This window comes from Nelusetta ayraudi, unplaced genomic scaffold (genome assembly GCF_046127955.1).
Source record: "Nelusetta ayraudi isolate G7.1 ecotype Tasmania unplaced genomic scaffold, CSIRO-AGI_Nayr_v1 ptg000050l, whole genome shotgun sequence".
Classification (NCBI taxonomy): domain Eukaryota; kingdom Metazoa; phylum Chordata; class Actinopteri; order Tetraodontiformes; family Monacanthidae; genus Nelusetta; species Nelusetta ayraudi.
In genome coordinates this window covers 2,569,494-2,594,928 of record NW_027466100.1, presented here as the reverse complement: position 1 = coordinate 2,594,928, position 25,435 = coordinate 2,569,494, and the positions used below count along the sequence as shown (strand labels likewise).

At 45.1% G+C, this 25,435-nt stretch overlaps 4 protein-coding genes and 1 long non-coding RNA gene across 6 annotated transcripts; 4 read left to right on the top strand and 1 right to left on the bottom strand.

The window, feature by feature from the left end:
• Nucleotides 1-215: 215 nt before the first annotated feature.
• On the top strand, nt 216-6,918 carry fbxo42 (F-box protein 42). 2 transcript variants are annotated; one of them, XM_076037291.1, is made up of 10 exons: nt 216-362; nt 2,289-2,559; nt 2,645-2,761; nt 3,333-3,467; nt 3,612-3,765; nt 3,868-3,978; nt 4,685-4,781; nt 4,909-4,965; nt 5,068-5,184; nt 5,285-6,918. In XM_076037291.1, the coding sequence occupies exons 1-10, from the start codon at nt 222-224 to the stop codon at nt 6,416-6,418; spliced, it is 2,334 nt and encodes a 777-aa protein (XP_075893406.1). In that variant the 5' UTR covers nt 216-221; the 3' UTR covers nt 6,419-6,918. The 2 variants fall into 2 exon arrangements, with proteins under 2 accessions (XP_075893406.1, XP_075893407.1); XM_076037292.1 differs by lacking the exon at nt 216-362 and adding an exon at nt 939-1,293.
• Nucleotides 6,919-8,898: 1,980 nt separating this feature from the next.
• Nucleotides 8,899-15,295, top strand: slc25a34 (solute carrier family 25 member 34). The gene is made up of 6 exons (XM_076036986.1): nt 8,899-9,134; nt 9,557-10,312; nt 12,640-12,705; nt 13,492-13,644; nt 13,997-14,131; nt 14,250-15,295. Exons 2-6 carry the CDS (start codon nt 9,809-9,811, stop codon nt 14,436-14,438), a joined length of 1,047 nt encoding a protein of 348 aa, XP_075893101.1. The 5' UTR covers nt 8,899-9,134; nt 9,557-9,808; the 3' UTR covers nt 14,439-15,295.
• Nucleotides 15,296-15,605: 310 nt separating this feature from the next.
• On the top strand, nt 15,606-17,828 carry LOC142895739 (transmembrane protein 82-like). Its single transcript, XM_076036987.1, has 6 exons — nt 15,606-15,745; nt 15,825-15,897; nt 16,280-16,445; nt 16,592-17,009; nt 17,135-17,319; nt 17,501-17,828. The coding sequence occupies exons 1-6, from the start codon at nt 15,667-15,669 to the stop codon at nt 17,585-17,587; spliced, it is 1,008 nt and encodes a 335-aa protein (XP_075893102.1). The 5' UTR covers nt 15,606-15,666; the 3' UTR covers nt 17,588-17,828.
• LOC142895740 (uncharacterized) lies at nt 17,615-20,327 on the bottom strand. Its single transcript, XR_012928244.1, has 2 exons — nt 20,212-20,327; nt 17,615-19,131 (listed from the first exon to the last, which is right to left on the bottom strand). It is a non-coding gene; the product is annotated as an uncharacterized LOC142895740 (long non-coding RNA).
• Nucleotides 20,327-25,309, top strand: fblim1 (filamin binding LIM protein 1). Its single transcript, XM_076036984.1, has 8 exons — nt 20,327-20,477; nt 20,814-21,161; nt 21,591-21,745; nt 22,610-22,703; nt 22,807-22,976; nt 23,842-24,020; nt 24,331-24,451; nt 24,547-25,309. Exons 2-8 carry the CDS (start codon nt 20,816-20,818, stop codon nt 24,664-24,666), a joined length of 1,185 nt encoding a protein of 394 aa, XP_075893099.1. The 5' UTR covers nt 20,327-20,477; nt 20,814-20,815; the 3' UTR covers nt 24,667-25,309.
• The last annotated feature ends 126 nt before the right edge of the window (nt 25,310-25,435 follow it).

The following is a 25,435-nucleotide window of genomic DNA, read 5'->3' as shown; positions in this document are numbered from 1 at the left end:
AGGCTCAACAGCACTTTGTTTGGGCCCCCTGAAGGTCCTGAAAGTAGACGTGGTCAGCCGGCCTGTGCGGGGAATTCACGGTGCGCTCGTGAAAGCGTTGTCTTTAATCTTATTTCAAAGGTTACGAGCTCCAGTGTGTTTGGTCGTTCTTTCATTAGTTGTAAACGCAGGCTTGACGGGACTGTTTTGTCCGCTGAATGGTGTTCAGTCGTAGAGCTGATATGCCCACAACCTGGAAATGTTGTGACAAAGTAATACTCAGAACCAGGAGATGGGATCTAGTTTTCCCCTCCTTCGATTCATGTATCAGCCTCGTATTTCAGTGTCAGTGTCGCCAGACTTGGATGGAAGCTGGTTTTCAGGTTTGCCACGGGACAAGAGTAGACGTTAACAGATGTCCAGTGTTAGGAACATTAGGGTCAATAAGTGAATCAGTAATTGTCAATGCTGAAACATTATACTCTTGGTTACACTTGGATTAAGGCCTCCTCGTTGAAATTGTTGTCTCGGGTTAGTGAAAGCAATCCCCCTCGTTGTTGTCGGTGAGGTGTGGACACCCTTTGTGACATCACAACAGGCTCAAACGCCGGGTGTGTTTTGAGGGTCCTGCCGTCGTGCGCGTCAAGTCAATCGCTGAGTCGAGTTGAGTCACACGAAGACAACACAGCCTTTCATTCATGAGCGTGACAGCACTCGGCGTTTTCATATTAAACGCTAAAACTTCCAAGAATCGTATTCATCGTACGCTTCCCCCTCCAGAGGATGGTTTGTACATCCTTGAGTTATTACAGCGTCAACAGCAGTGGAAGAAACGTGTTATACTCTGGTCTACTTGTTTATTTGTTTGTTATTGATATTTAATGGAGCATTTTTGAATATTAAGGTAATTCAGGTAATTTATCTTTCTCATATCAAGTCATAAATTACTTTATAAAACATTGGTTTGTGTTTAAAGGGCAAAGGTCAAAGTTTTTGAAGTTGAAAAGTCAATGTTTTTTTTTTGTTTTGTTTTCTTGCTTTTTGTTCCTTTCAGTTGGACGTAATGTAGGTTAAGTGTAAGGAAGTAAAAGGTGCGTGAGGCGTCGCTGCAGTCACAAAAGCCAGAGGTGTCAGGTCCGCTAGCGCAGACTGCACATAGCGCCGCTGTGCTGCGGCGGGACGCGGTACACCGTGCGGAAGATGGCGACTGTTTGGAGGCTGCTGAGAATCCTCCGGAGCTGATACCGGGGGGGAAGCTGATAACGACAGGAAGCGTACACACTCAGCGCCCTCAGAGATCATATCAAAACTACGGTACTGGGGATTGTGGGCCGTTTATTAAACGTTGTCAACATTTTGTGGGTATTGCCGAGAAAGTATTTGTCATCTCTGCGGCTAGCGTTAGTCCAGCCCAGCGTCAGTCCAAGCTAACGCTAGCATAGATTATCAGCGCTCGACAGGACTGAATACGGCTGCTAGCTCGCTGTTGAACAGGGTGTAACGCCAGCTTAGACTGTTGTCCTGGGATGATACAACATCGCCTTTCAAATAATTACCAAGTGGGATGCAGTTTGCTTTTGTAAAGCAAAAAAATCCCAAAGAAGTGTTTAAATGTTCCCTACTAGGATGTCATGCACGTATTGGCGAGACAAATTAATCAATTGATGCTAGCTTAGTGTAGCTCGCCGTCATGTTGCTAGCTTTAGCCTAACTTAGCATCTATTCTCTGCGCATTCAATGTGAAAATTATTTACTTGGCTGTCGTTCTCGAATTTGCCAGTAAAGTATAATGTTTAACTGCTGAGCCATTAGTGTGCCACAGCCGTGTGACATTGCACATTTGTGTTTCTTCGGGTTGCCGCTGCTGTCTATGACTGGCAATTGGCGTTAGCAATTTCAACGCTTCATTTTTTTTTTTTTATAGGATGGCTAACTACAGCCAGTGGTTACACGTAGCTAACAATGTAGGGTTAAGTGGGATGTGCTGTGCCTGGAGGCCAGCTGCTCGGGCTCATGAAAGGGACAACACCCGTAGCAGACAATAGATGTTTACGATTAAGGCAGTATAGCACAACATCCAACAATATTATTAAGGTGTCTGTTGCATTCCGGTGCCGTTTTGGGTTCGCAAGTTACCAAATCTCAGTCCTCGTCGACATGATAATTTAGGTGTAGCGACGCAGGTTCCTTCATACGCAGTAAAAATTTCCAAATGTCTTAAGTGAACTGCAGTTAATAAAAGCCTGAATTTTTAGTCATCCTACTTCTCGACATCAGGAATTCTGAGAATGTCTCCCGTGTCTCGGCAGACAATAATGTCCCGCTCCCATGACAATGAGGACGGATGCTTTGTTGCCATGGATACGGAGGACAACGGCGCAGAGCCTGCCGGGATAACGGAGGAGGACGAGGCGAAGATGGGGTCCTGCCGACAAGAGGGCACCGGTGCCAAAGGAGGAGGGAGAAGCATGCTGGAGCTGCCTGAGGAAGTCCTGGAGTACATCCTCTCCTTCCTCTCCCCGTACCAGGAACACAAGACCGCCGCACTCGTGTGCAAGCAGTGGTATCGCCTGATTAAAGGTGTGTGTGTGTCTCTGTGTGTCTGTGTGTCTGTGTCTGTGTTCCCCTTCGGTCACTCGCCACCTTTTCTTTTGTTGTGATCCAGGTGTCGCTTATCAGTGCTACCACGGTTTCCTGAGAGCGGTCCAGGAGGGAAACATCCAGTGGGAGAGTCGCACGTACCCGTACCCAGGAACCCCCATCACTCAGCGCTTCTCACACAGTCAGTGTACACCTCCTCACAGCCCAAATCTCTTCCTCTCATCGTCTGTAGCGGAGTGTGAGACGCCGTCTCCGTACCGCCGCTGTGATGACAGCACCGCAAACATCAGTGGTCAATGAAATATATAAATTGTATGATAGCTGATAGAACAATGGAACTGTTTTTAAGTTGATGGTGTTCAGCATAAGGCAGTGGAGGATGTATTGGACATTTTTGCTTTGCATTTTTTGACCTTGGAGAGAAAGAGAGCGAGAGATGAGCGCCACATTATAGCTGCTAATGCACAGATCACTTTCTTGTGCTATAAAACTGCAAGATAAATAAATAGATAAAAGGTTTCAATATTTAAAGCACTTGGTTACTAATAAAACACTGCTTTCTTTCCTGCAGTGTCGGTCATCCACAATCGTTTCTCAACACAGACGTTCTCTTAATAAAAGCATTGCAGTGTCATTGATCCTCTTTTCTTTTATTCTTTGGTTTTTATATTTTAAGACTGGAAACAAAGTTAGAAACAGAACCTGTTGCTGTTGAGTGTTTTACTTTACTCGCTCACGTGTTCCCGCTGCAGGTGCTTGTTATTACGACTCCAACCAGTCAATGTACGTGTTTGGGGGTTGCACTCAGAGTAGCTGCAACGCTGCCTTCAACGACCTCTGGAGACTTGACCTCAACAGCAAGGAGTGGATCCGACCTTTAGCCTCAGGTACATGTTGACGACGGGCAGTAAAGGCAGCGGCAGTCAGCTATTTTTATGTGGCTGTAATTAACACATAACCATTAACCTGAGTGGGCTGAGAGGCCACAGGTCGTGTTGTGTTTGCTGATCTTCTCTCCCTCCTCTTTCCAGGCTCTTATCCATCTCCGAAAGCTGGAGCCACCTTAGTGATGCACAAAGACTTGTTAGTGCTGTTTGGTGGGTGGACCCGGCCCAGCCCTTACCCGCTCCACCAACCAGAGAGGTTTTTTGATGAGATCCACACCTACTCCCCCTCCAAGAACTGGTGAGCTGCGAGGTTTGAAGCCAACTGGCTCTGCTTACTGCCATGTTTCTGTCCGGCCTGTTGTCACGTTGCTTTGTTTGTTTGTTTGTGTTCTTATCCCAGGTGGAACTGCATAGTAACGACACATGGCCCTCCACCCATGGCTGGCCACTCCTCCTCTGTGATCGGAAACACCATGGTGGTCTTCGGTGGATCATTGGGAGCGCGGCAGATGTACGAACACAGAGCTTTAAAAAAAATCCTTCACTCAGATACATCGGCTTTTTTATTGTCACTGTGCAAAGTCCATCAACACTTATTACCCCCGTGAGAGGCCACTGGGCAGGCACGTTTTAGAGACTGTAAAACTCTGAGCCGTTCTCGCAGGTTTATGATTGGCCGAGTTACTTGTGTTTGCCCGCTTTAGAAGAATATAAATTGCTCCCGCACAAAGAGAGAGCCTTTATCTAAAGTAGTCTTGTATTGTGTGGCAGGGCTCGCCAACCTTTATGAACCTGAGAGCTGCTTCATGGGCACTGAGTCATGTGAAGGCTAACCAGGTTGCGAGGCTCTCCTGAAATAACACATTCTCTTCGTTAGGCTTTAGTTGTATATTATTATGCATGATCCTGGTCTGTGTGAAGAAATTGATCACCTTGTTGAGTTCTCAACAGTTACCAACAATGACTGAACAAGGTTGGATAGAAATAGAATTTTAGACATGGCTCAGAGTTGTGCTATTTGTGGAACAGGCCCGCGGGCCCCTGGTGTGGCTCTTGGGGGCCACCTGGTGCCCGCGGGCCCCGTGTTGGGGCACTAGCTCTAATTTATTGTCTAGCAGTAATTGTTGTTGTTGTTGTTGTTATTATTATCATATAATTGTGAATTTGTTGCATTGGTGAATGATGCTTCATGCCACTGTTTTGTTCTCATGCTTTAGGAGCAATGAGGTCTGGGTTCTAGATCTGGAGCAGTGGTCCTGGTCCAAGCCCCCCATCGCAGGCCCCTCGCCCCACCCACGAGGAGGCCAATCACAGGTCAGACTGAACAAATGGCACTGTTCCTCATTTGCCTGCGGCCATATGAATGAAGCGTTTCTGAAGCGAAGGCGTTGTCACAACTCAACAAGCAGGAAATGATTCTGTTTGGTTTTGATCTCTTCAGATCGTGATTGATGATCAGACGTTGCTCATCCTGGGAGGCTGCGGCGGCCCAAATGCAGTGAGTTGTTTTTTTGCGCGCACGTTCTTTAACCATTTCTACTAAGTTATCATGAGCGAGTTTATTTACTGGGGAAAAAAAACTGTCCTTGTGTTCTTGAAGCTCCTGAAAGACGCCTGGCTCCTCCACATGGAAGCCACGCCGTGGCGGTGGCAGCAGCTGCAGGTGGAGAATGAGGACCACGGGGCCCCGGAGCTGTGGTGCCACCCGGCCTGCAGAGTGCGTTTCCCTCAGCCGACTCCCTCTCCTCTCGCGACGCGTCCTCCACAGACTCCTCACTCACTTGATTTTCCTCTGCGTCTCCTCCTCCCCCCTGCAGGTGGGTCAGTGCGTGGTGGTTTTCTCCCAGGCTCCCTCGGGCCGCGCGCCGCTCAGCCCGAGCCTCAACTCCCGGCCCTCCCCCATAAGTGCCACGCCGGCCCCGCTCGGGCCCGAACCGCCGTCACTCCGCTCCCAGTCCCCGGTCCGCAGCGGCGCCGCCGCCGGCGTGGTCCTGGGCGCCGTGGAGGAGGCTCCGTGCGTGAACGGGCGCTGGGGGACGCTGCGGCCGCGGCCGTCGGCCCGAGGAGGAGCCCGCGACGCCAGTCCGTCGTCGTCGTCGCCGCAGCAGCAGCCGTCTCCCTCGCAGGGCCCCGACAGCCCCCCGCTCCCGCCGCTGCCCCCGCTGCTCAACGGCTCCTCTCCCTCGCCGCGGACCAGCCCCGCCCAGGCTGCCTCGCCCCCCTCGCGGCCCCACCCGCCCGCACCCGCGGACTACGACTGGGAGTCTCCGCCCTCGGACGCCCACCACCCCGAAATGCCCAGCAACGGCTTCCACACCCCTCCTCCTCCTCCTCCTCCTCCTCCTGCCGCCGCCGCCGCCGGCTCCCCGCACACCCCCCCGGGGGCGGTGTCCCCCGCCGCCCTGCGCCGCAGCCTGGAGGCGGTGAAGAACAGATCTTCCTCCTCCTTCCCGTCTTCCTCGTCCTCGTCCTCGTCTTCCCTTCAGACGCAGGGAGCGTCTTCCGGAGGCGGGACTGCTGCTGCAAGCGCAGGAGGAGGAGGAGGAGCGGGGGTGTCCGGTCCTCCTGGTACCCCCCCGTCCTCGTCCTCCAGCCCCCCGCAGGCTGCCGGGGCCGACGGACACGCCATCCCGCCCATCGCGCGGCGCCTTGGCCACCACCCGCCGCAGAGCCTGAACGTGGGGAAGCCGCTGTACCAGTCGCTCAACTGCAAGCCAATGCAGATGTACGTGCTGGACGTGTCCCGGGCCAAGGCCGCCGGCGCGGTGTCCTGGCGGGTCTACGGCAACGGGACCCCCGCCGCCGTCACGGGGCCGCCCGAGACCAGCCTTCACACGGTGGTGCAGGGGAGGGGGGAGCTCATCATCTTCGGGGGCCTCATGGACAAGAAGCAGAATGTGAAGTACTACCCCAAAACTAACGCCTTGTACTTTGTCCGCGCTAAAAGGTAATGCAGCTCCGGGTGAGAGCCGCCACCTTGTGGCCACACGAGGGAATTGACACGCAATGCCTTTTTCCTTTCAAAGAAAGTAACGGGAAAAGAACGTTTGTTTGATGTTCCACTATACGACACACTACGTTCACTGTTCTCCCTTCTGCCTACTGCAAACTGAAAGACTGATTAAAAACAAACTTTTTGAATGAGTGTATGTGTGTGACTGCAGTGTTATGAGAGGACACAACTTTTCTTTTCCTGGAGGGAGAGGGGCAGTCGAACGCTTTTAAGAAAATTGCAGAGTGGCGACCTTGCTTTTTATATTAATTTTAAGCCTGCAATGTTTACATTGAAAATGGTGTGTGTGTGTGTGTGTGTGTGCGCGCGTGCGCTCACTCGCGTGTGTGTGTGTGTTACCATGTTGGTGGTTAAAAGTTGTTGACTGTGTTGAGAACCATGGAGGCTGAGACATGTGGCACTGTTCTATAAACATAGTTAATAAAAGCCTACATGTTTCCTTGTGGTCAATTTATTGTCTGCTGTCGGGGATCATGGGGGGTGGGGCTTAACGATTATGGAAAATAATCGAATTGCGATTTTTTTTTTTTTTTTCCTCAATATTGCGATTGCGATTTAATTTGCGATTTTTTTTTTTTTTTAAATCTGTCTCTCATTGTATTTTTTACACAAACAAAAAATGATGTGTATTATAATTAACATCAGATTTATCATACACAATTATTTTTTATAGGCTAGGCTAATGTTAAGATAAAAGCAAAATAAAGCATGAATTAATATGAAAGACCTGTTATTTATCTACTAGCATGTTCCTCGAGATACTTACAGAAAAACATGTTCAAGTAATGATGGGGTGGTCAGTGAACCTCTAACCTGGGGCAGGGGAGGGGTGGGGGAGGTCTTGTACAAAAGTGGAACAGAGATGCAGGGTAATTGAGCGCGGCTTGCACGTAATCACACCACACACATTTGAGTTGAATTCATTCGTCCTTAGAACAAACTTCCTCCGGCCTTAACAACCTGCCAATAACCAAATGCAATAACATTTGCATGCAGGTGGTTTTATTGTCGAGAACGATGAGCAAATGAGGTGCGTAAAAGCCCATAAAACTAGCACTTCTGCAGGTGATGAGGAGACAATTTCACTGGACTCCAGGAGACGAGTCCATTATTTAGTCAATAATGGATATAAAGTCAGTTGTGTCAAAACAAATACTTATCTAATAAAACCCAGATGCAGCTCAGCCCCTTAAGCAGCCTGGTAACCTTGTGAGTATCGGCTACAGTAAATCTGCATTATGCATAAATGCTGTTGTACTCGCTAACATTTCCTTTACATGATTCACATCCTGTAAGACATCCTGACAAAAGACATCTTGAAAAATACAGCAGACAGAAGTTAAAATACAGGTTGAGAAGAGGAAGTTCTGAGGCTGCATATGGAAATGAAACACAGGACCCTCAGGAAAGTGGACTTGAGTCTTTTGCTCTCTCTACTGAAAAATGAAGTTAGCTATAAAACATTGGTCACTTGCCCTTTTAATGAACATGTACGAGACAGATATATGTGACTGACAAACCTGCATATGCTACACAGTATAAAGTAATGTACAAAGTCATTTATGAGAGCACATGGAGAACAAACATATTGCAACATATTGCTTTCTGAGCAGTCTGCTGTTACCCAGATGAATATCTCTCAGTCCATCTGCTGGACCTGGATATTGCTTTTGTCCAATACTCAAATGAACCACAATCGCAACTTCAACAGCCTCATGTTTCAGCCTCAATGAATGCAATAGCACATTTTGACACAACTTTAGAGGAAGTCTTCATTAGCATAGCAATTTAACAAAAGCTGAGAGTAGAACTAAAACCACATGAATGACAGTAAAAAGAAATGCAATTACAAATGACTAAATAACTGTGGTATATTTTTCATGAAGATTAAAAGAATGCAACATATTTAATGCTATACAAAACAAGCATTTTAAAAGGACTGACGGTAGAACCACCAAATAACATGATGTACAATGACAAGTGACAGCGATATACAGTAACAAGTGAGTGCATTTATTCAGCCCCGATAGCTGATTCATATCTGAACGCTACTAAAGAGCGACCTCTTGTGGCCTTTCCACGGACATCACAAAAACAAACACAATACAGACTGCGTGGAAATACGTGGAAAAACATGCCCGAGCATCGCGACCGCTATTCACCTCCAAATGAAATAAATATAATTCCAGAATGAAAAAAAGTTCAATGTGATTTATGCTGTGGATGCCAATTAGGAAAGCTTTCAATCCGTAGAGAGAAATAAATGGGATACCCGCGTGTTTGTTTGTTTGTTTTGTTTCCCAGATTATCCTCCACTATTTTTAGCTGATTAACCTCGTTTTAGACTCGCGTCTTTCGTTTGGCCGCTTGCTCCGGTTTCCCCTGCAGCCAGCCAGCCAGCCAGTCCACCCCCTCCCGGACCAGCAATAACCTTTTACCCAGAGAGTTCCTATAGGGAGCCGAGTGGGGCCTGTGCGCAGTGCCGCCGTCTGATTGGCGGAGCCCCGGGCCAAGCGGAGATGTGGCACGCAGGCTCGAAACCTCATTGGCTGCGACGCGAGGCTGTGGGCGGAGACCTTGGCAATGAATACGCTGAGGACACATGTTTACAATGAGAGGAGGAAGCTGCGAGCTGTTCAGGATCACTGAACACTGTGAGTTTGTTTTTTGAACTACATATAATGAAGTAATCAAATTAGAAATGCACCGTGTCGTATTTTTCTAAAGCTGGTCGGAATAGTGTTTGTCATTGCTTTCTTTTTTATTTTATTTATGTTGCTGCACTGTTATGATGAGTTTTAAAGGTCCCTCTTATTGTTTTGAACGGTGATGTTCTTCCGTCCGCCCGCGTATTTTATTTGAGACATTTACGGCTACACAAGGGCTTAAGAATCATGTTCCCGTTTGGGGTTTTTGTTGCCATTTTGACATGCTGCGCTTGTCGTTCCTCTCTCCCCCCCCCCCCCCCCCCCCTTTCTCTTAACTGGCATCCATTCTCCCTTCCAACACAACACACGACTCGTGCTTTATAAACACAGCTGACCTCGACATTGATTTGACCTGTGCTCTGCTGTAGATGTTGCCTCCGTTGGACAACTTGACATTCGGTCAGGCATGCAGTAGTGTCACCCGCTGGACACCAAAGGCTGACCTGTAGAGGAAAGCACAAAAGGGACAACGAAAACACCTCAACCTCTGGTCGTCACCAGAGCGGAGCGCGTTTGATTCCTCCGCCCGACGGTGTGCAGCGTCCTCTCAGTGACCCCTCAGTGGGCGGCCAACTTGCCTGCTGGCAGGGACTGGCTGGGACTAACTGGACTTCTCCGGGATGAGCGGCCCCCGCTTCCTGAACCCTTCCCAGGAAGAGTCTGTGTTTGGCTCCCAGCCGTCCGCCAGGATGCCGGCGGCCTCGGTGATGGCTTCGCCCCGGGGTGCCTTTGGCCCCTCGTCACCTCGCCCTACCGTCTGGCCCCCGCTGGATTTTGCCCTGGGTGCTATCGCTTGTTGCGCCGCCTGCGTTTTCACCAACCCGCTGGAGGTGGTGAAGACGCGCCTGCAGCTCCAGGGCGAGCTGCGTGCACGGGGCTCCTACCAGAGACACTACCGCGGCGTGCTGCAGGCCCTGTGGGTGGTGGGCCGCACGGACGGGCTGCGAGGCCTGCAGAAGGGGCTGTCCGTGGGGCTCATCTACCAGGGCGTGATGAATGGCGTGAGGCTGGGGTCCTATTCCTACTGTGAGGCCCTGGGCATCACCTCCCTTCACGGTGGCAGCCTGCTGTCAGGAGCAGCTGCTGGGGCCCTGGGTGCCTTCATTGCCTCTCCTGCCTACCTGGTAAGTTCCCTAAACACCCCTGTGAACTGTCCTCACTTGAGGCAAGTTGAAAACTTTGTTTCTGCAGATCCAGCGGAAATAAAATGATGACGCACGCGTATGACAAGAGAATGCAAAATTCTCTTGAAATCAAAGTCACTTCCACATTCGCGGTTTAGTACAGACGCAGGAACAGGAACATTTTTCTCTGTGATGAAAACGTACTGAACAGTGACCCCAAGGCCGAGCTGCTCTAAAATAATCTCCCTCTAAATATGATCCACTTTTGCATTTGACTACACAACAGCATAGTTCAAATAGCAATAACAACTACAATAAATTATAAGTTAATTAATTTGAACAGAATTTGACTTTTTTACAAGCTTGTTTTTCCAGTGCAAGAAGAAAGTACAGTCATGTATCATCAAATCATTAGAAAAAGAAGTTACTCAAGTAAAGTAGTTAATTACTTCTCACCTCTGCACATCTGTCAGAATAGTAGCCTTTCTACAAACTGAAAGTCATATGGCCTTAAATGCATGACTCAGATACTCTGAATCATGTTTTCCTGTTGTGCACATTTACGCAAGTCGTTTTTTGGTGTTTCAAAAAATTTTACATTAATCTCCTGAGTGGACCCGTCGCTATGCTACGCACAACACACTCGACACAAGAACAACAAAACCTAATCAACAGCCAAACAGCAGATCTGCTGCGTAAACATGAGACCAACGTTGGTAAAATGATAGGAGTAATTGTCTCCTCAAGCTAATAGGTAATGCATGGGGTCTTTGCCTGACACCACATCTGAGTGCGTAACATACACTTGGTTATGCTTATAGCCACAGCAGTGAGTCTGGCTTAAGGTAACGGAGTTTCATTTTGAACCCTGTATTATTCCAACTTTCAAAATAAAAACAAAAGAAAGGAAACTTATTTAGGATATTTAGGTTTAAAGGACCGGCGTGTAATTGTATTTAGTAACATATTATGGTAAGAAAGCGTATTGCAAACAATATGGATGGTAATTCCTGTTTCATTCGTCTTCACATCTTTCTTATTCTGGCTGTGATTCTACAGTAAGAAAAGAGTTACTGTCGATTTGTAGAGGCACAATCTGGCCGCCTCCTTACAACCCACCTTACATGTTAGTAAATACTCATTACTGGCAAATGAAAACTCAATGGTCATGTATTTATTTTAAAGTCTAACTAAAAAAAATAATTTAATTTTCTTCCATTTTATCTTCCATGTTGTGCCAATGGACCCCTTGATTTCTGTATGGATAAAAAAAATTAACAGAAACTATGCTCATTTGTATGGCATATTATATAGCTAATTGCACTGTGCTGTTAGTGTTGCTTGTAGAAAGTCTTTGCTAATACCAGAGCAACAGAGTGGTATAATTAAAATAGCCTCTGTTCGATCTTGTGGAAAAAGACACAATTTGACCTTGGCAGTAAACTCGAACCAGCTGAAAGTCACAGTCATCTCAAATACTCTGGATCTATTTTTATGCCACCCAACTACTTGTGAGGGAAACTTATGAGTGCTCCTGTGTCAGGTTAACTACTGGTCACTTCAAAAGCAAAGAAATTCAATACAGAATTGTGTGAATTGACGAAATATCGAATCCTGAAGGTTGAATATTATGTTTCTGTGTCAAAGTGCCTTCCTCAAGCCACAACAGTCATAAACGTAAACAAATCAATGCCCTCTTTCCATTTCTTTTCACATGACATGACACATGATGCTTACTGTTTCTCTCACTAAACATAAACTCACCAGCCACTTTTTCAGGTGCCTGGTAAAACGAAGGTTCACCTAAGAAATTGTATTTAAAATCATATGACCTTTTGCCCCGTCATGGAAAAACAATATTGTTTGATGACGCATGACGTCCACTCGGAGGCCTCTAAATATATCTTGCACTTTGCCTCAAGCTTCCCAGCCAAGCCAAAAATATACCTTTTGGTATTTTCCTCAGAGCTTTTTGGCAGAGAATGAAAAAAGTCGACCAGGAGGTTAAATGTGGACGTGGTATCTGTCAATGACGACCGCAGCACTTGTTTTTCCAGCTATGACTGCTGCAGATAAAGATTGGATTAGTGTTACTGATAACATATTGTTTATGCTATCAATATTGTACAAGGTGGCCACGTTTTTGTTTCCCGTATTTGTTGCACAACCTACCCTTGCAACTAACTCAGACTCTATCCATTCATGTGATGGATCTGTTTTTTGTCTGTTTGCTAATGTTCCCACGAGGCATAGTTTCTAATGCAATATGCACACGTGCTTTACTCAACATAAATGTTTTTTTTTTTTTTTTTTTTTTTTTTTCATAGGTAAAAACACATCTGCAGGCTCAGACTGTGACGACCATAGCAGTGGGGCACCAGCATAATCATCTGGTAAGATTCGTATTAGAAATGGACAAGTTGTGACACTGCTGTAGTATGCTTGAGAAACATTTCCACTGCACGAATATGTACCTGAAAAACAACCACTCAAGAAAGCAATCTGAACACATAATGACAAAGTAAAAAAAAATCTCTGCCATTGAGTCCAGAGGTATAGAAAACATATCAGACATTTTTGTCCTGAATGTAATTCCTTTTACTACAAAATGCTGGTCCATGTGTTTCGTGTAAGTACACACATGTAAGTATACATTTTTGCAGCAATTCATTTTCCGGTTCAGCGATATCAATTGGCCTTGCCATTTTTTTTTCTTAGTTGTGTGCAGTTCTGAGCCATTTGAGTGTGAAAAGAAATGTTGATGCATGCGTTTCCACTGTTCTCTTGTGGCGTTCACTCCTTGTACTGCTTCCACGTGTCTCTCGCATTATGTAAGAGGCAAAGTCAGGCCTATGTTATGGGGTCACCTACCTTAACACTGTAAGACTTATTGGAAATGACGTAAAATACAAGCATAAACACAACAACAACAACAACAATAACAACAACAAACAAGTAACAGTGGCAATAAAAGTGATTATTGTCAGTACATGTCAAAAGCAGGACAGTTTTCTCCTTGGCACATTCCAACATTCCAATGACTTTCAGAATTAATACTCATTGTATTTATAATTGTTCTCATAATTGCAAATAATTTCATTGTTATTTGACAAAGCAATGTGGTCAAGAAAAAGTCTTACGACTGCAACAACTTGTTCACACCATGTCTGACTTTCCAGGGTGTGTCTGATGCCTTCCTCACCATCTACAAAAGAGAAGGTTTGATTGGCCTTTGGAGGGGCGTAAACGGGGCCGTCCCTCGAGTCATGGTGGGATCAGCTGCTCAGCTGGCAACCTTTACCTCAGCCAAGGACTGGGTGTCACAGTCACAGGTACATGTGTGAAGCAGCCGCTCTATCTGCACTGTCTGCTCTATCTGCACTGATAAATGTACAGTTGTGTACTCTGTTAGCTTTCCCCGCAATACCTGCAAATGTGCCACTGTACATAATGTTTCTACTGTATTGTTTTGAATTATTAGATATTTACACACATGCACATAATTACCTCCATATTTACTATACCATGCATACATATTTACTTATATACCTCCATCCCCTGCACCCCCTATAAGCACTTCTGGTTGGGCGCAGTCTGCATTCTGTTGCCTTCTCCCTGTGACTTGTGCAATGACAGTGAAGTTGAAGCTGATGATCTCTTAACGGTCAGTGTATCTCTCTCCAGTGGCTCTGTCCAAACAGCTGGCTCATTGCTCTAGTGGCTGCCATGATCAGTGGAGTGGCTGTGGCCATCACCATGACACCTTTTGATGTCGTCAGTACGCGTCTGTACAACCAGCCAGTGGATGAATCTCACAGGGTCATTATTTTTTTTTTTTGCCTTCTTCAAATCAAAGCTCTAATCATAAACAGCAGAGATGGTTGAGCCGAAACTGAATGCAAGCAGTTAAAAAAACCCAACCTTTTCTCTCTTCCAGGGCCGCCTGTACCACGGGTTTTCAGACTGTATGTTGAAGGTGTGCCAGGCTGAAGGCGTGCTGGGCTTGTACAAAGGCATGGGTCCGGTCTTTCTGCGTTTGGCTCCTCACACGGTGCTCAGCATGTTGTTCTGGGATCTGATGAGACAGCAAGCGGTGAAGAACAACAAGAGCCATAAAGGAAGCTAAAAACACCAGAGGTTGACAGAGTGTAAAGGGAGAGTTATTTTCTTTCTCCTTGGTCAGAAATATGATGGATCACCCAGAACTGCCCCTGTTTGGAAAAAGTTAATAAGAAGCTACAGTTGGACTCTGTCCATCTGTAAGAACTGTAACCGAGCCCACCCACCAGCAACTCCACAGCTCACTATACAGCACAATATTTTCCATTCAGACTGACATATAGGCATCCCGTTGGAAGCAACATTGCCATTTTTAGTGAAACTTCCGTTTTTTGACTCAGGTCAAACGACTGGCAGCCTGTCAGGAGAGAGTTGTTTCCGTTGCACAGTTCCACTATTGCCTTGTTTGTGCTAAGATGAGCTCATGGTGGCTGACTGAGAGTGAATTTATATGAGTGAGATAAATTTACAGCCTTGAAGACATTTTCTCTCCAGAAAGTAGTTCTGGAAAAAAAAAAACTTGATAAAGTTGTTGAATAAATGTTGCACAAAGTAACCATCTTCAGGTTCCTATTGAATGCCTCAGAATAAATTCAGAAGCAATACTGCATGTTTTCAAATGTGAGGATGCAGCCAAGTTCAATGAGATAAATGACTTAGGTTGGCTGAAGCTCCTTGCTAATAAAATGAAGCGCAAATAAACTGTTGGAACGTCTGGGTTCTTAAAAAAATAAATAAACTAAAAGTTTTTGTCTGTGGTTGCCACAGTTTTTTGAGGAAATCAATTTGCCTTGTCTAACAAACTACTGGAACCTTAAGCACTGATGGAATCTCATGTGAAGATTTTCTTTTCTTTTTTTTTTTTTTAACAAATATGTAACGTATGGCTACTCATAGCCTTTGGGCAATAGGTTATAATAAGAAGAAATAAAAGCAACTTTTGTACAAATTGTGTTGAATTGTGTTGTCCTTTGTTTGACCAACTTTTACAACACAAGTGATGTGTCTTCGGTACAGTTGGTATCAGTGATGTGATCTTGTTCTGACCCAGTCAGGAGCCATATGATGAGTCTCTTTGCGTAGTCACTATCTGGGGAAGATTCCAAGCCGTTTTTAATCAGGAAATGATGAATGAGAGAAAACCCCCTCACACACAGAACAAAACATCATCTTGACCTTTGTAACTGAGGTAAGGCCACTATCAGACATGATCAGACCATGGGGGTAAAAAAAAGTGGGTCTGCACACACCGACCAGGCTCTTAGATTCTTGTAACATAGCACAGCAGCAACAAAATGTGTCTTTTCTTCTGGATATTTGGATCATCTGAATGGTCATTTTTTCCCTCCAGTCCCATTGAAAATATTTGTCAAGGTGAGTCTTGAAAGTAGAATAAAAGGGAGTGTCCTGTCATTCTTTATGAATTACTGTGGTGTTTTTCCATGTTTAAAAGGCCTTGTGGGTGCCTGTGGAATATCGGTGCTGTGCAATTTGATGAGAGTTTACTACTTCACTCAAACATGCAGGTAAGTTCACAATGTCTAAATGAGAAAAAAAATAAATCGTTGCATTCCTCAAGTAAAAGTGACATTAGCATCTATTAAAGATTGTCAGAGTGTACTTTTGCCAAAAAAGATTGAATTTCAGGTTTTTTCCCACTAGAAGTAACCATATTACCTATTGAACTAAATAAGGCAGCGACATAATGCTACACATTCTTTATGGACTACAAGTATAACATTAAAGTACACCTGTGTGCTACACAGTGGACCTGAATTGTTCTTGAAAACATTTTTCACATTAAAAGCACAAAATTAAATTCTAATTTTACGTATTAACACAACCCATACAACAGCTCAAATGTCCAGTAGCAGTCCGAACCTTCTCCTGCCTCTGTTAATACGACAGAGAAAGTGCAGAGGGATCATCGTCTCTTCTGAAATCGGGCTGGAGGACAACTTTCCAGTTCTGGTCCCTGGCGATGCTCCTGTCTGTGGTGGGCTCGAGGGTCTCCTCTCTGATAGTGCTGGAGTTTTCCCTCAGAGCAGTTTCTGCTTGGGCATCAGCGGGGCTGGTGAGTTCTGGAACACTGTGAATCGCACTTGTCTCGTCCCTCCTATCACCTGCCAGTTCTCCCCAGTACCTAAACGATTACCGTGTACATGGTTTTCAACCAGCGCCCTGTGCCTGTGTTTTTTTGTTTGTTTGTTTTTTTCCCAGGATGGCGGTGGCAGAGGAGTTGATCTGCTCCTCCTCCATTGCCAGTTCTCTCTTTCCTGCAGCCTCACGGTAACTCTGGACTTCCTCCATCAGGGGGCGCCACACAGCGCCTTCAGCTTGCTCCTAGCGGCTGCACTCAGCTGGGCCCTGTCCACCATCAGCCACAATCTGTGGAGACATGTGGCCACTTTCTACCCGCTGCATAGTACCAAGCATTACTGTGGGAAATGCATCACCCTGCTGACCTCTGGACACGGCGTCCTGGCGTCCCTGCAGAGAGCGGTGGTGCTGGCCTTTGCTGTAGGAGCTGTGGCCTCCATCGCCACAGTTTACAACCACTTCCTGTCTCACAAGGACGCCTTGAAGTTCTGGACTCCACTGACTCTTTGCTATTCTCTGCTGGTGGTTTACACGCAAGGTGACTGTCAGGACAACTTTTAGAGAGGATTAAGATTACTGGAAGCACACAAGTGATGTGTTTGTGAACGTCAAATCCCTTTCAGTGTCATGGGATGATGTCTTGCTTTTGTTTGTCTTTTACAGAGGATCAGAATCGCCAGGCCGTCACAGAGGCCCAGTTGCACAGTGTGGTGCTGAGGCTGGGAGCCTTGCTGGTGCTCATGCTGACTGTGGGGCACTGGGCTGACGTCTTCCACGTCCTCATCGCTTTCCTAGGCGAAGCCGTCTGCCTGCTGCCCTCTCAGGACCTGCTGAAAGCTGCATTAAAGGTTTGCAATAATAGTCTCCTCCTTCCACTGTGATATAATAGAGGTGTCTGTCTTTTGAGTTTAGGTAGATACCAAACATGCAAGTCAAATCGCTGTAGCAAACCCTATTGGGAACGTCCATAAAATCTGCTTTTTGCTTTGCTGATCATGAAATCACAATTGTCACTCTCTCATATTTCAGGAGGAAGAAGACACAAGTGTCAACACACCCAAAAAGAGGGATCGATCAAGCAAAATATCACCCGTTGACAGCCGATTGTCAAACTAAAAAATGAAAAATAATTGTTTTAATACAATAAATAAAGTTAATAATTTGATTAAATTAAAGTTAATTATGTTGCTCTAAATCAGTAGGATCCAAAGCCTCTGCAAGGTCTTGTCAGAACTGCAGGTAGAGCATTCAAATCTTGTCATATTCAATGTTATTGGAAATGATGAGACTTGCCTCATGAAGGATTTAGGTCGTATTAAGAACTGTCTTTGAAGGTAAATAATTGATAATATCCATTGCAACAGCGCTTTAGCTGTGGTATTTCAGTGATGTTTTACAGCCTTATTGGATTACCAAGCATGTGGTAAATAAAGGCTTCCTATAAAGTGTAACACTGAAAGGTTGCAGAGCAGTTTGTTGGAATCACACAATGATGTTCACTGAGATGCCACCAATCCATCTAATCCAGCAAGGCAGCTGGACTGCTGAGGTCTCCGGTTCCCCAAGTGTCGATCTGAGCCGATCAGAGCATTGAGAGACCAATCAGCACCTTGGAGTAGAAAGTGGAGGGAGTGAACAGTGATGGCCCTAGCATGAATGGTACCAGTGATAGCAGTTTGATCAGCGCTTGAGAAACCTTCCATTCACCCAATCACCCACCTATCCATCCATCCATCCATCCACCCGTCTGTCCGTTCATCCATCCACCCATCCATCCATCCATCCATCCGTCCGTCTGTCCGTCCATCCACCCGTCTGTCCATCCATCCATCCATCCATCTACACATCCATCCATTGTTTATACCCAAAATGTGATTTGTCTAGACTAAACATTTGTGCAGGACTTCAATGGTTGTGTCAAGTGCCTCGCTCCCACACAGACATGGCAAATATGTCTAGATTTGGGAAAGGTTTCCATCTCGTGTGTCAGATTAATGTTCGTTCTAAGCCCACCGAAAATGACTAATGTACGTCTTTTTTTTTTTTTTTTAAAGGAAGTCTTCCAATTAGAGGCATTAAAATCAGTTAATTTATCACCAGATGAACCACTGAGCTTGTGAAAAAGTCATATTATTATGTAATTGTAAATTACATAATCCTTGCGACTCTGGCAGCAGCTTGGGGAAATTTGCCATCACAAACTTTTCTGCAGAAGCGCTCAATGTTAATGAGAAACTTTACCCCTTGCCTGAGAAGCATTTGGTGTGTGCATCAGAGTTTCCCCCCTGGGAGCTTTTCCACTCCTGCAGATGTTTACGGTTAGGAAGCACGTAAGACAATTGCATTGTTTCCCCCCATGTGTTCTTCCTGCTCGCTTCCCTTCATTCTTTTACTTTCTCCATTTCTGACCTTCTCACCCAAAGTCAGCGCCGGCGGGGAACGGCGATCCAACAATGTCGCCGTGTCGACTGAGAGGTCAGTCCGCGAAAAAAACAAAACAAAAAAAAAGGGGACTGAATAGGTTCAGAGGGTTTAATGAGGATCTTGGCTGATGAGAGGCGGAGCCTGTGGGCGCTCTGCGGCGCTCTGGGGATTGTGTCATCAGCAGGCATGCTCCCTCCTGCAACTGTGACATCACCACAGCATTCCTTTCCACAGAGCTGGAACAACAGAGACCCCCATCACTCTCCTCATCTCTCGTTCCCCCCTCTCTCACACATTCCTGCCTAACTCTTAGGTTGGTCTGACCCACATTGATCCACAGGAATGCCTTATTTAACTTTTCGATGCTAGTTCTCATTTTTGACTCGGAGTTGGAGGCTCTCAAGGTTTAAGCCCTAAAACAAACCCCACGGTGTTTTAACTAACCGGCAGACTTGATTTTGCTCCAGCTCACCCATGGGAGTGAGCAGAAAACACAAGTTGCCCCCCCCCCAACTCCCTCCACATTGTAATCTTTTTGAAATACTTCCCTGAGACATCACTGACTGCCCCCTGCCCTCACAGAACACTAATATCTCCCCTTGCACAATGTCCCCATTCTCCCCCCTGCCCTGCAACGCACTGCTTCTCCTCTGCAACTCCCGCTCAACACAGAAACTCCACAGGGACGGAGGCTGGCGAGGTCGGCGCGTTACTAGACGTTTTGTGAGGCGCGTATGAGAGCAGCGCCCCGCGACACTGATAGTGAGTCAGGGCTAGAGTGATATCATGTTGTGGGGGGAAGGGAAAAAAAAGGGAAAGAGGGAGAAGGGGAAAAAAAGGAGGCAGACTTAGGAGGGAGGTAGGGAAAATAAAGCTGAGCGAACAATGAGGCAGAGCCGCACGGCGGAGAGGAAGGGGACAGCTGGAGCGAGAGCTGTGGGATAAGGCAGGTACAGTCACATCCTGCTGGCATGCAGAGAGATAAAAAGAAGTGGGAGGTGGCTGCGCGTATCTGCCTTGCGACGGAAGGCGGCGTGCCTTCGGGAAAGCCTCACGGGAGTTTGCTTTACACTTGCAAATGTCTAGCTGCCTGTTTGTCTTGGATTGCACAACTGTTGCATGACTTTTTTTTGTGCATGTGTGTGTGGCTATGCGTGCATGGAGCGAACAACAGAGAGAAGGAGAGAGCGGGAGAGGGGGAGAGTAAGAGGAAGAGAGGGAGAGTCTGCCTTCCTGCCAAGTTCTCATAGTAAATGAATGTGTCATGTATTTTTTTTTTTTTTTTTGCTGCACTTTGCCCGAGATTAACAGTTCACCTTTTACGGCTGTGGGGAGGTGGTGTTGTCACTCAGCCAGGCAAGAAGGAGGGGTCGGCGGATGAAAGTTTAGGGGAGGGAGGTGCAGAAGGAAAAGGAGTGGCTTTCTGCTGATAGTCGCCCTCTCCCATTACCCGAGCAGAGGCTTCGCTCTGAGGCGGCTCGCTGGAGGGGAAAACAAAACCAGAAGTTTCAGACACAGAGCAGGGCAGGAAGGCGGGAGGCTTCAAGGCGGTACTGCGTCTTCACGCCACACTTTATCTCAGGTATGTAACAATGCCGCAGTGAAAAGGGAATTCAGGTTCTGCCACCTGAAAGCCATTCACACTGGCTGAAGGGAGCTGTGAGTAAGTGGAAACCAGCCTCTCAAACTGAAAGTCACTGCTCTGGAAGGGCGTTGACACTTATTAAAGGCTATTAAGATAGAATGAGGAAGGTTGTTTTTTTTCTTTCGATATTTAGAATTGGGGCTGTTGTTGTGTTGTTGTGGTGTTGCGCTCCCTTGAAACAGGCCAGTGAACCATCAGGACGCTGCAGGCTTGAGGTTGGAGGACTATTAACTGTTGTGCTCTGTGTATCGGCTGTACGCGGGTCTCCTGCAGCCATGGCATCAGCGGCGTCGCCGAAAAGGATGGTGTCCTCCGTCTTCATCACCCTGGCGACTCCCTGCCGAGCCACCGTGACGCAGCAGCAGCAGCCCGCCCTTCAGGCCCACAGCGCCGCGGCCCGCGACCCGCAACGCACTGCCGCTCGAGTCGGTCCCGGCGACGGCGTCCGCTCCGCCAGGCTTCAGAGGGGCGACCACTCGCAGGCTGAGTCGCATGAGGTCGCAGGCAGCAAAGGGCAGCCCGGCGTGGGGTCCTCGTTCAAAGCCTTGCATCCTCAGAGCGCTCAGCTTCCAGATGTCGGCCTCAACCGAGGGAAAGTGCAACGACAAAACAAAGGCACAGGTACATGGATGGTTTTTCAAAGATGGATATGCGCCATATTTCTGCAAGGCACAAACATTTGAAGCTGACACTACTGCATGCATCATATTGTAATCGTATTGTATCGTAAATCCAAATTTGAAGTGTTTTCTTAAATCAGTTGGTGTGCTGGTGGCGGTTATCTGTCTCTATGTATTAGTCCCGAAGGGACACAGCCATTACTGCACAAACATCTATACAGCAATGCGTTAGGTGATGTGCTATGACATGATCATCATTGCATGCCGGGTTATACAGTAGAGAACTTCTGGTACCAAGTCCTCAGCTGCTCAATCAAAAATGCTGTCCAATATCATGTTGCAATACATCTTTGTGTTTGCGCACAAGAAATATGCGTAATAAACAAATGTTGCGTTAAAATTACCTTTTTCTTTTCTTTTTTTTAAACAGAGTCTGTTCCTCCTCCTCCTGTTGCTGTTGCTGCTTTGCCTTCATCTCCAAGAACATTGCCCTCAGGAGAATCAACGTTCCTACCACCTCCTCCTGTCCAGACTTCTCAGTCCCATTATTTGACCCCAGACCAGCAGACAGGTCACAAAAGAGAGGTATGCAGACTTGAAAAACCTGCATTTGCATTGCCTAAATGCACTTTAAACCCCAGCTGAATTTTGGTGCTTGGCCACTTGTTCGGCATTTACGTTGTCCATTTTCCTTTTCATAAGAGTCTTTGTACATAAAATTATTTAATTTGAAAAACTGTTTAACCCAGTTCCCATTTATTATTGCCGAAACTCTGCAGATGCAATCAAAGCACACACTAGTAATGGGACTTAGTTATAGAAGAAGTGCTGTAATTACTCAAAAGATCCATTAATAAATGGTGCCATGGCCTCAGTAATTACTGCCCTACTACATTATTCTAGCAAAAACTGTACAACACATTAGAAATGCATGAAAATAATTTAAAGTTACGAATTTAAAGTTGATTTAATGATTGAATTAAAATTGATTGGCATCATAATACACACAACATACACAGAGCCAGAACTTCAGCAAAATACCTTTTGTTTATTTTAATAAACAAAAATGTACCCCCAAAAATTAAACATATCATATATTTAGAATTATTTTCACAATGAATATGATAGATTTTGAAGATTTTAACTGAAAGTGCAGAAGTGGAGACCTGTGGAGAAACAGCTATTTATCAATGTCTACAATAGTTCCATCAAGGTTTTCCAGTATACCTAAGTCAATGCCATTACAATATAACAAATTAGTGCATGGTAAGGAAAATAAAGGTTACAGATATATTCTTGCCTCAACTTACAACAATATAAAAATTCATTGTTATTTTTTGGTTCACCCGAGACTTGATTTGTTTGTTTTTTTTTGTCCAGACCTTCTTGCACAGAATACAATAGCTTCAAGTTCCCTTTTACAGCCACATGTATGCTTTATGTTTAAAGGAGAAACCAACCTTACCCTCCACTGGGTATAATCAAGACATATTGTCCCAATCGGAATACAAAAATGTCCAAGACACAAGCAAGGAGAATAAAGGTAACTTAACATCTCTTCCTATCCAGACTTCCAACTTGGATGTAAAAAGCTTCCACTGACTACAAACGAGTCATTTGACAAACGTTGTTTCTGTCTGATGCAGATGTGTGCGGCTTCTGCCGTAAACCTGTGGCACTGTCTGAACCAGCAATCGAGGCCTTGAATAGGACATACCATGACAGTTGTTTCCAGTGTAGATCGTGTCACATTCCACTGGCTGGTAAAGAGTACTACAATAAAGCAGGAATCCCACTGTGTGCAGACTGCTACCAGGTCAAACTAATATTTTTTTCTTTCTTTTTTACTGTCATATTTTAAGACATACATATAGATTTATCAACAAAAAAAAGCAATGGATTTGAAGCAGCACGTTCCCATTAGTTGTGATTGTCTTATTCCTTTCAGACCGATAATTCACTTCATGAATGTATTCACTTCACTTATGGGTTTATTACTGAATGCATCATGATTTTAGGCCGGCTGTCACACAACTGCCCATGAAAGGACACTGCGTAATGCCAGTGATAACATGGCTGGTAAAATGTGTCATGTAATAGTTTACAGTATAGTTTGCAGGAAAATAATTGTCATACAGAAGAAATGAGAGACGTCCTCTGCTGCGATATTACATGCTCACTTTGTCACTTGACATTGTCCACAAAACAGCAATGGTTGCTTTATATCCGTTACACTGAAGTGTATTCAGTGAGGTTCAGTGGTCACTATCCTGAAGGAGCACTGATGTTGTGCAGAGAGCCTGTTTATTACAGTGCACATACAGCACAGATATGCAAAGCTTAGTTGTGAAATGAATTGGCATAGTGCCCCAGCAGTCTCATTTTAAAATGGTTAACGTGTCTATTTTGGCAAATACTTTACACTGCTTATAACATTAAATTGAGATGAAGCAAGAACTTGAATTTAAAAATACATAAAAGAAAAGGAAGTTGAGGTCCATTTGAGTTGTTTTTTGTTAATATCAACTTTCCAGAAAAGTGACTTTTAGTTCCGTTTGCTTTATCTAAAATGGAAAAAAGATGACTGACAATTGGAGTTGAGTAAAAACAACACCAGTAGTTATGATTCGCCACAAGCTGATTTGTTCACATAGAGGTGTGTGTTTGCCGTAACTTCTCAGGCCAGCCTGGAGCTTTGCTGGGCGTGTGGAGAGGCAATCACAGATCATATCATCCGTGCACTGGAGCGAGTGTACCATCCTCCCTGCTTCACCTGTACAACATGTAAGCAGCAAATTGGAGAGCAGCCATTCGCTCAGGGGGAAGTTGGAGAGGTGTATTGCCTTGAGGATTACTACAGGTATGAGTCTGAACGCAGAGTGACGACAACAGAAACAAGCCTTTAACATTTTTGTGTCTTCTTATGTATTTATCAATAATATTCTTTGTGTAAGCGCAAATGAAGAATATCAATCACTCACTCGATGGGGGTGTCAGTGGGGATCTAGATCGTTGAGGTTTCTATTGCTGGTTCGCCTTTCATTCAAATGTAAATGTAAAGGTTTCATTTTAACATACCTACATAACTTCCCTCTGTATTAGAAATGTACTGGCCATTCCCTGTCTAATTTGTTCTATTTTTTGTCCTCTCCTCTAAAATTTGCACCAAGAAAATATGCTCCAAAATGTAACGCCTGCAACGAGCTAATCATTCCAAAAGAAGATGGTACTGACAGCTATAACGTTGAGTGCCTGGGACGCTCCTATCATGAGTACTGCTACAGATGTCAGGTACGTTCTACAAGCAATCAGTGTCCTTTTTGGACACACTACTGATAACACTAGCAAGTGCTCTGGACTACTCACTCTGTCTCTGTCTTCTGCAGGTCTGTGGCATCCAGCTCTCTCCTGAACCAAATAACCGTGGCTGCTATCCTTTGGATGGAAAAATTCTATGCAAACCGTGTCATCTGGGCCTGATTTCCAGTGAAGGGCACAACTACTAAGACATGGGAAATCTTGCATATCGATGCATTTAAGTACTTTAAGAGTCCTGAATGTCCCAATTTTCCCCTGCAAAGACAGACTGCAAACTGCCGATTCTCTTGTTACGGTCTTCCTCAAGTTCTTTTATACTTGATCATTTTGCACTTCATAAATAAATAAAACAAATTCATGTATTTATGCAAAAGCAAACCTTTCTTTTTTTTGTAAATTTCAAATAGTGTGATGAATCGTATACCTTTTTATATATAGAAAGCTTCTTTCTAAGAGAAATAATATATTCTATCTCAAGGTAGACTCCAAGATTGGCCACACATTTTTAACAAAAAAAAAAATGCATTAGGAAAATAAATCATGCAAGCAGTTCAGCTTAGGGAAACTCGATTTGTTATTTTACTGTATGCATCTGTAGGAAATGTATTTAAACAGCACAATTGAATCCAAAGTTGCTATTAATGTTGACAAAATGAAATCACAGAATCTTTTGTCTTAGAAGACTTTTCTCTTCCTTCCTCAGCTGAGAACTAGCCACATTTACCGTATTGGAGTATCGAAATCTAAAAAGATTACTTTCAAATTATTTAATTTTCTGGAATTACATTTCTTTATCTCAAAATATTATTAAAAAATGTCTTTACAATTTTATTACGTTTTGTGGTTGCTTATTTATGTATTTATTTATTTAAAAGTGTCTATTTAAACACATAGGGACTATGCAATGGTTTTTGAAAAAAAAAAGGATGTTGTAAAATGAAAAATACAAAAAAAAAA

Bases quoted from the DNA above. Each gene is read 5' to 3' on its own strand.
- fblim1 (XM_076036984.1), top strand. From the start codon at position 20,816: ATGGCATCAGCGGCGTCGCCGAAAAGGATGGTGTCCTCCGTCTTCATC. The intron at 21,746-22,609 runs GTATGCAGACTT...TTATGTTTAAAG, and splicing joins AGACAGGTCACAAAAGAGAG to GAGAAACCAACCTTACCCTC. The intron at 24,021-24,330 runs GTATGAGTCTGA...ATTTGCACCAAG, and splicing joins TGCCTTGAGGATTACTACAG to AAAATATGCTCCAAAATGTA.
- fbxo42 (XM_076037291.1), top strand. From the start codon at position 222: ATGCCCACAACCTGGAAATGTTGTGACAAAGTAATACTCAGAACCAGG. The intron at 3,468-3,611 runs GTACATGTTGAC...TCCTCTTTCCAG, and splicing joins GATCCGACCTTTAGCCTCAG to GCTCTTATCCATCTCCGAAA. The intron at 3,766-3,867 runs GTGAGCTGCGAG...TTCTTATCCCAG, and splicing joins TACTCCCCCTCCAAGAACTG to GTGGAACTGCATAGTAACGA.
- LOC142895739 (XM_076036987.1), top strand. From the start codon at position 15,667: ATGTGTCTTTTCTTCTGGATATTTGGATCATCTGAATGGTCATTTTTT. The intron at 15,746-15,824 runs GTGAGTCTTGAA...CATGTTTAAAAG, and splicing joins CATTGAAAATATTTGTCAAG to GCCTTGTGGGTGCCTGTGGA. The intron at 17,010-17,134 runs GTGACTGTCAGG...TGTCTTTTACAG, and splicing joins GCTGGTGGTTTACACGCAAG to AGGATCAGAATCGCCAGGCC.
- slc25a34 (XM_076036986.1), top strand. From the start codon at position 9,809: ATGAGCGGCCCCCGCTTCCTGAACCCTTCCCAGGAAGAGTCTGTGTTT. The intron at 10,313-12,639 runs GTAAGTTCCCTA...TTTTTTTCATAG, and splicing joins TTGCCTCTCCTGCCTACCTG to GTAAAAACACATCTGCAGGC. The intron at 13,645-13,996 runs GTACATGTGTGA...ATCTCTCTCCAG, and splicing joins ACTGGGTGTCACAGTCACAG to TGGCTCTGTCCAAACAGCTG.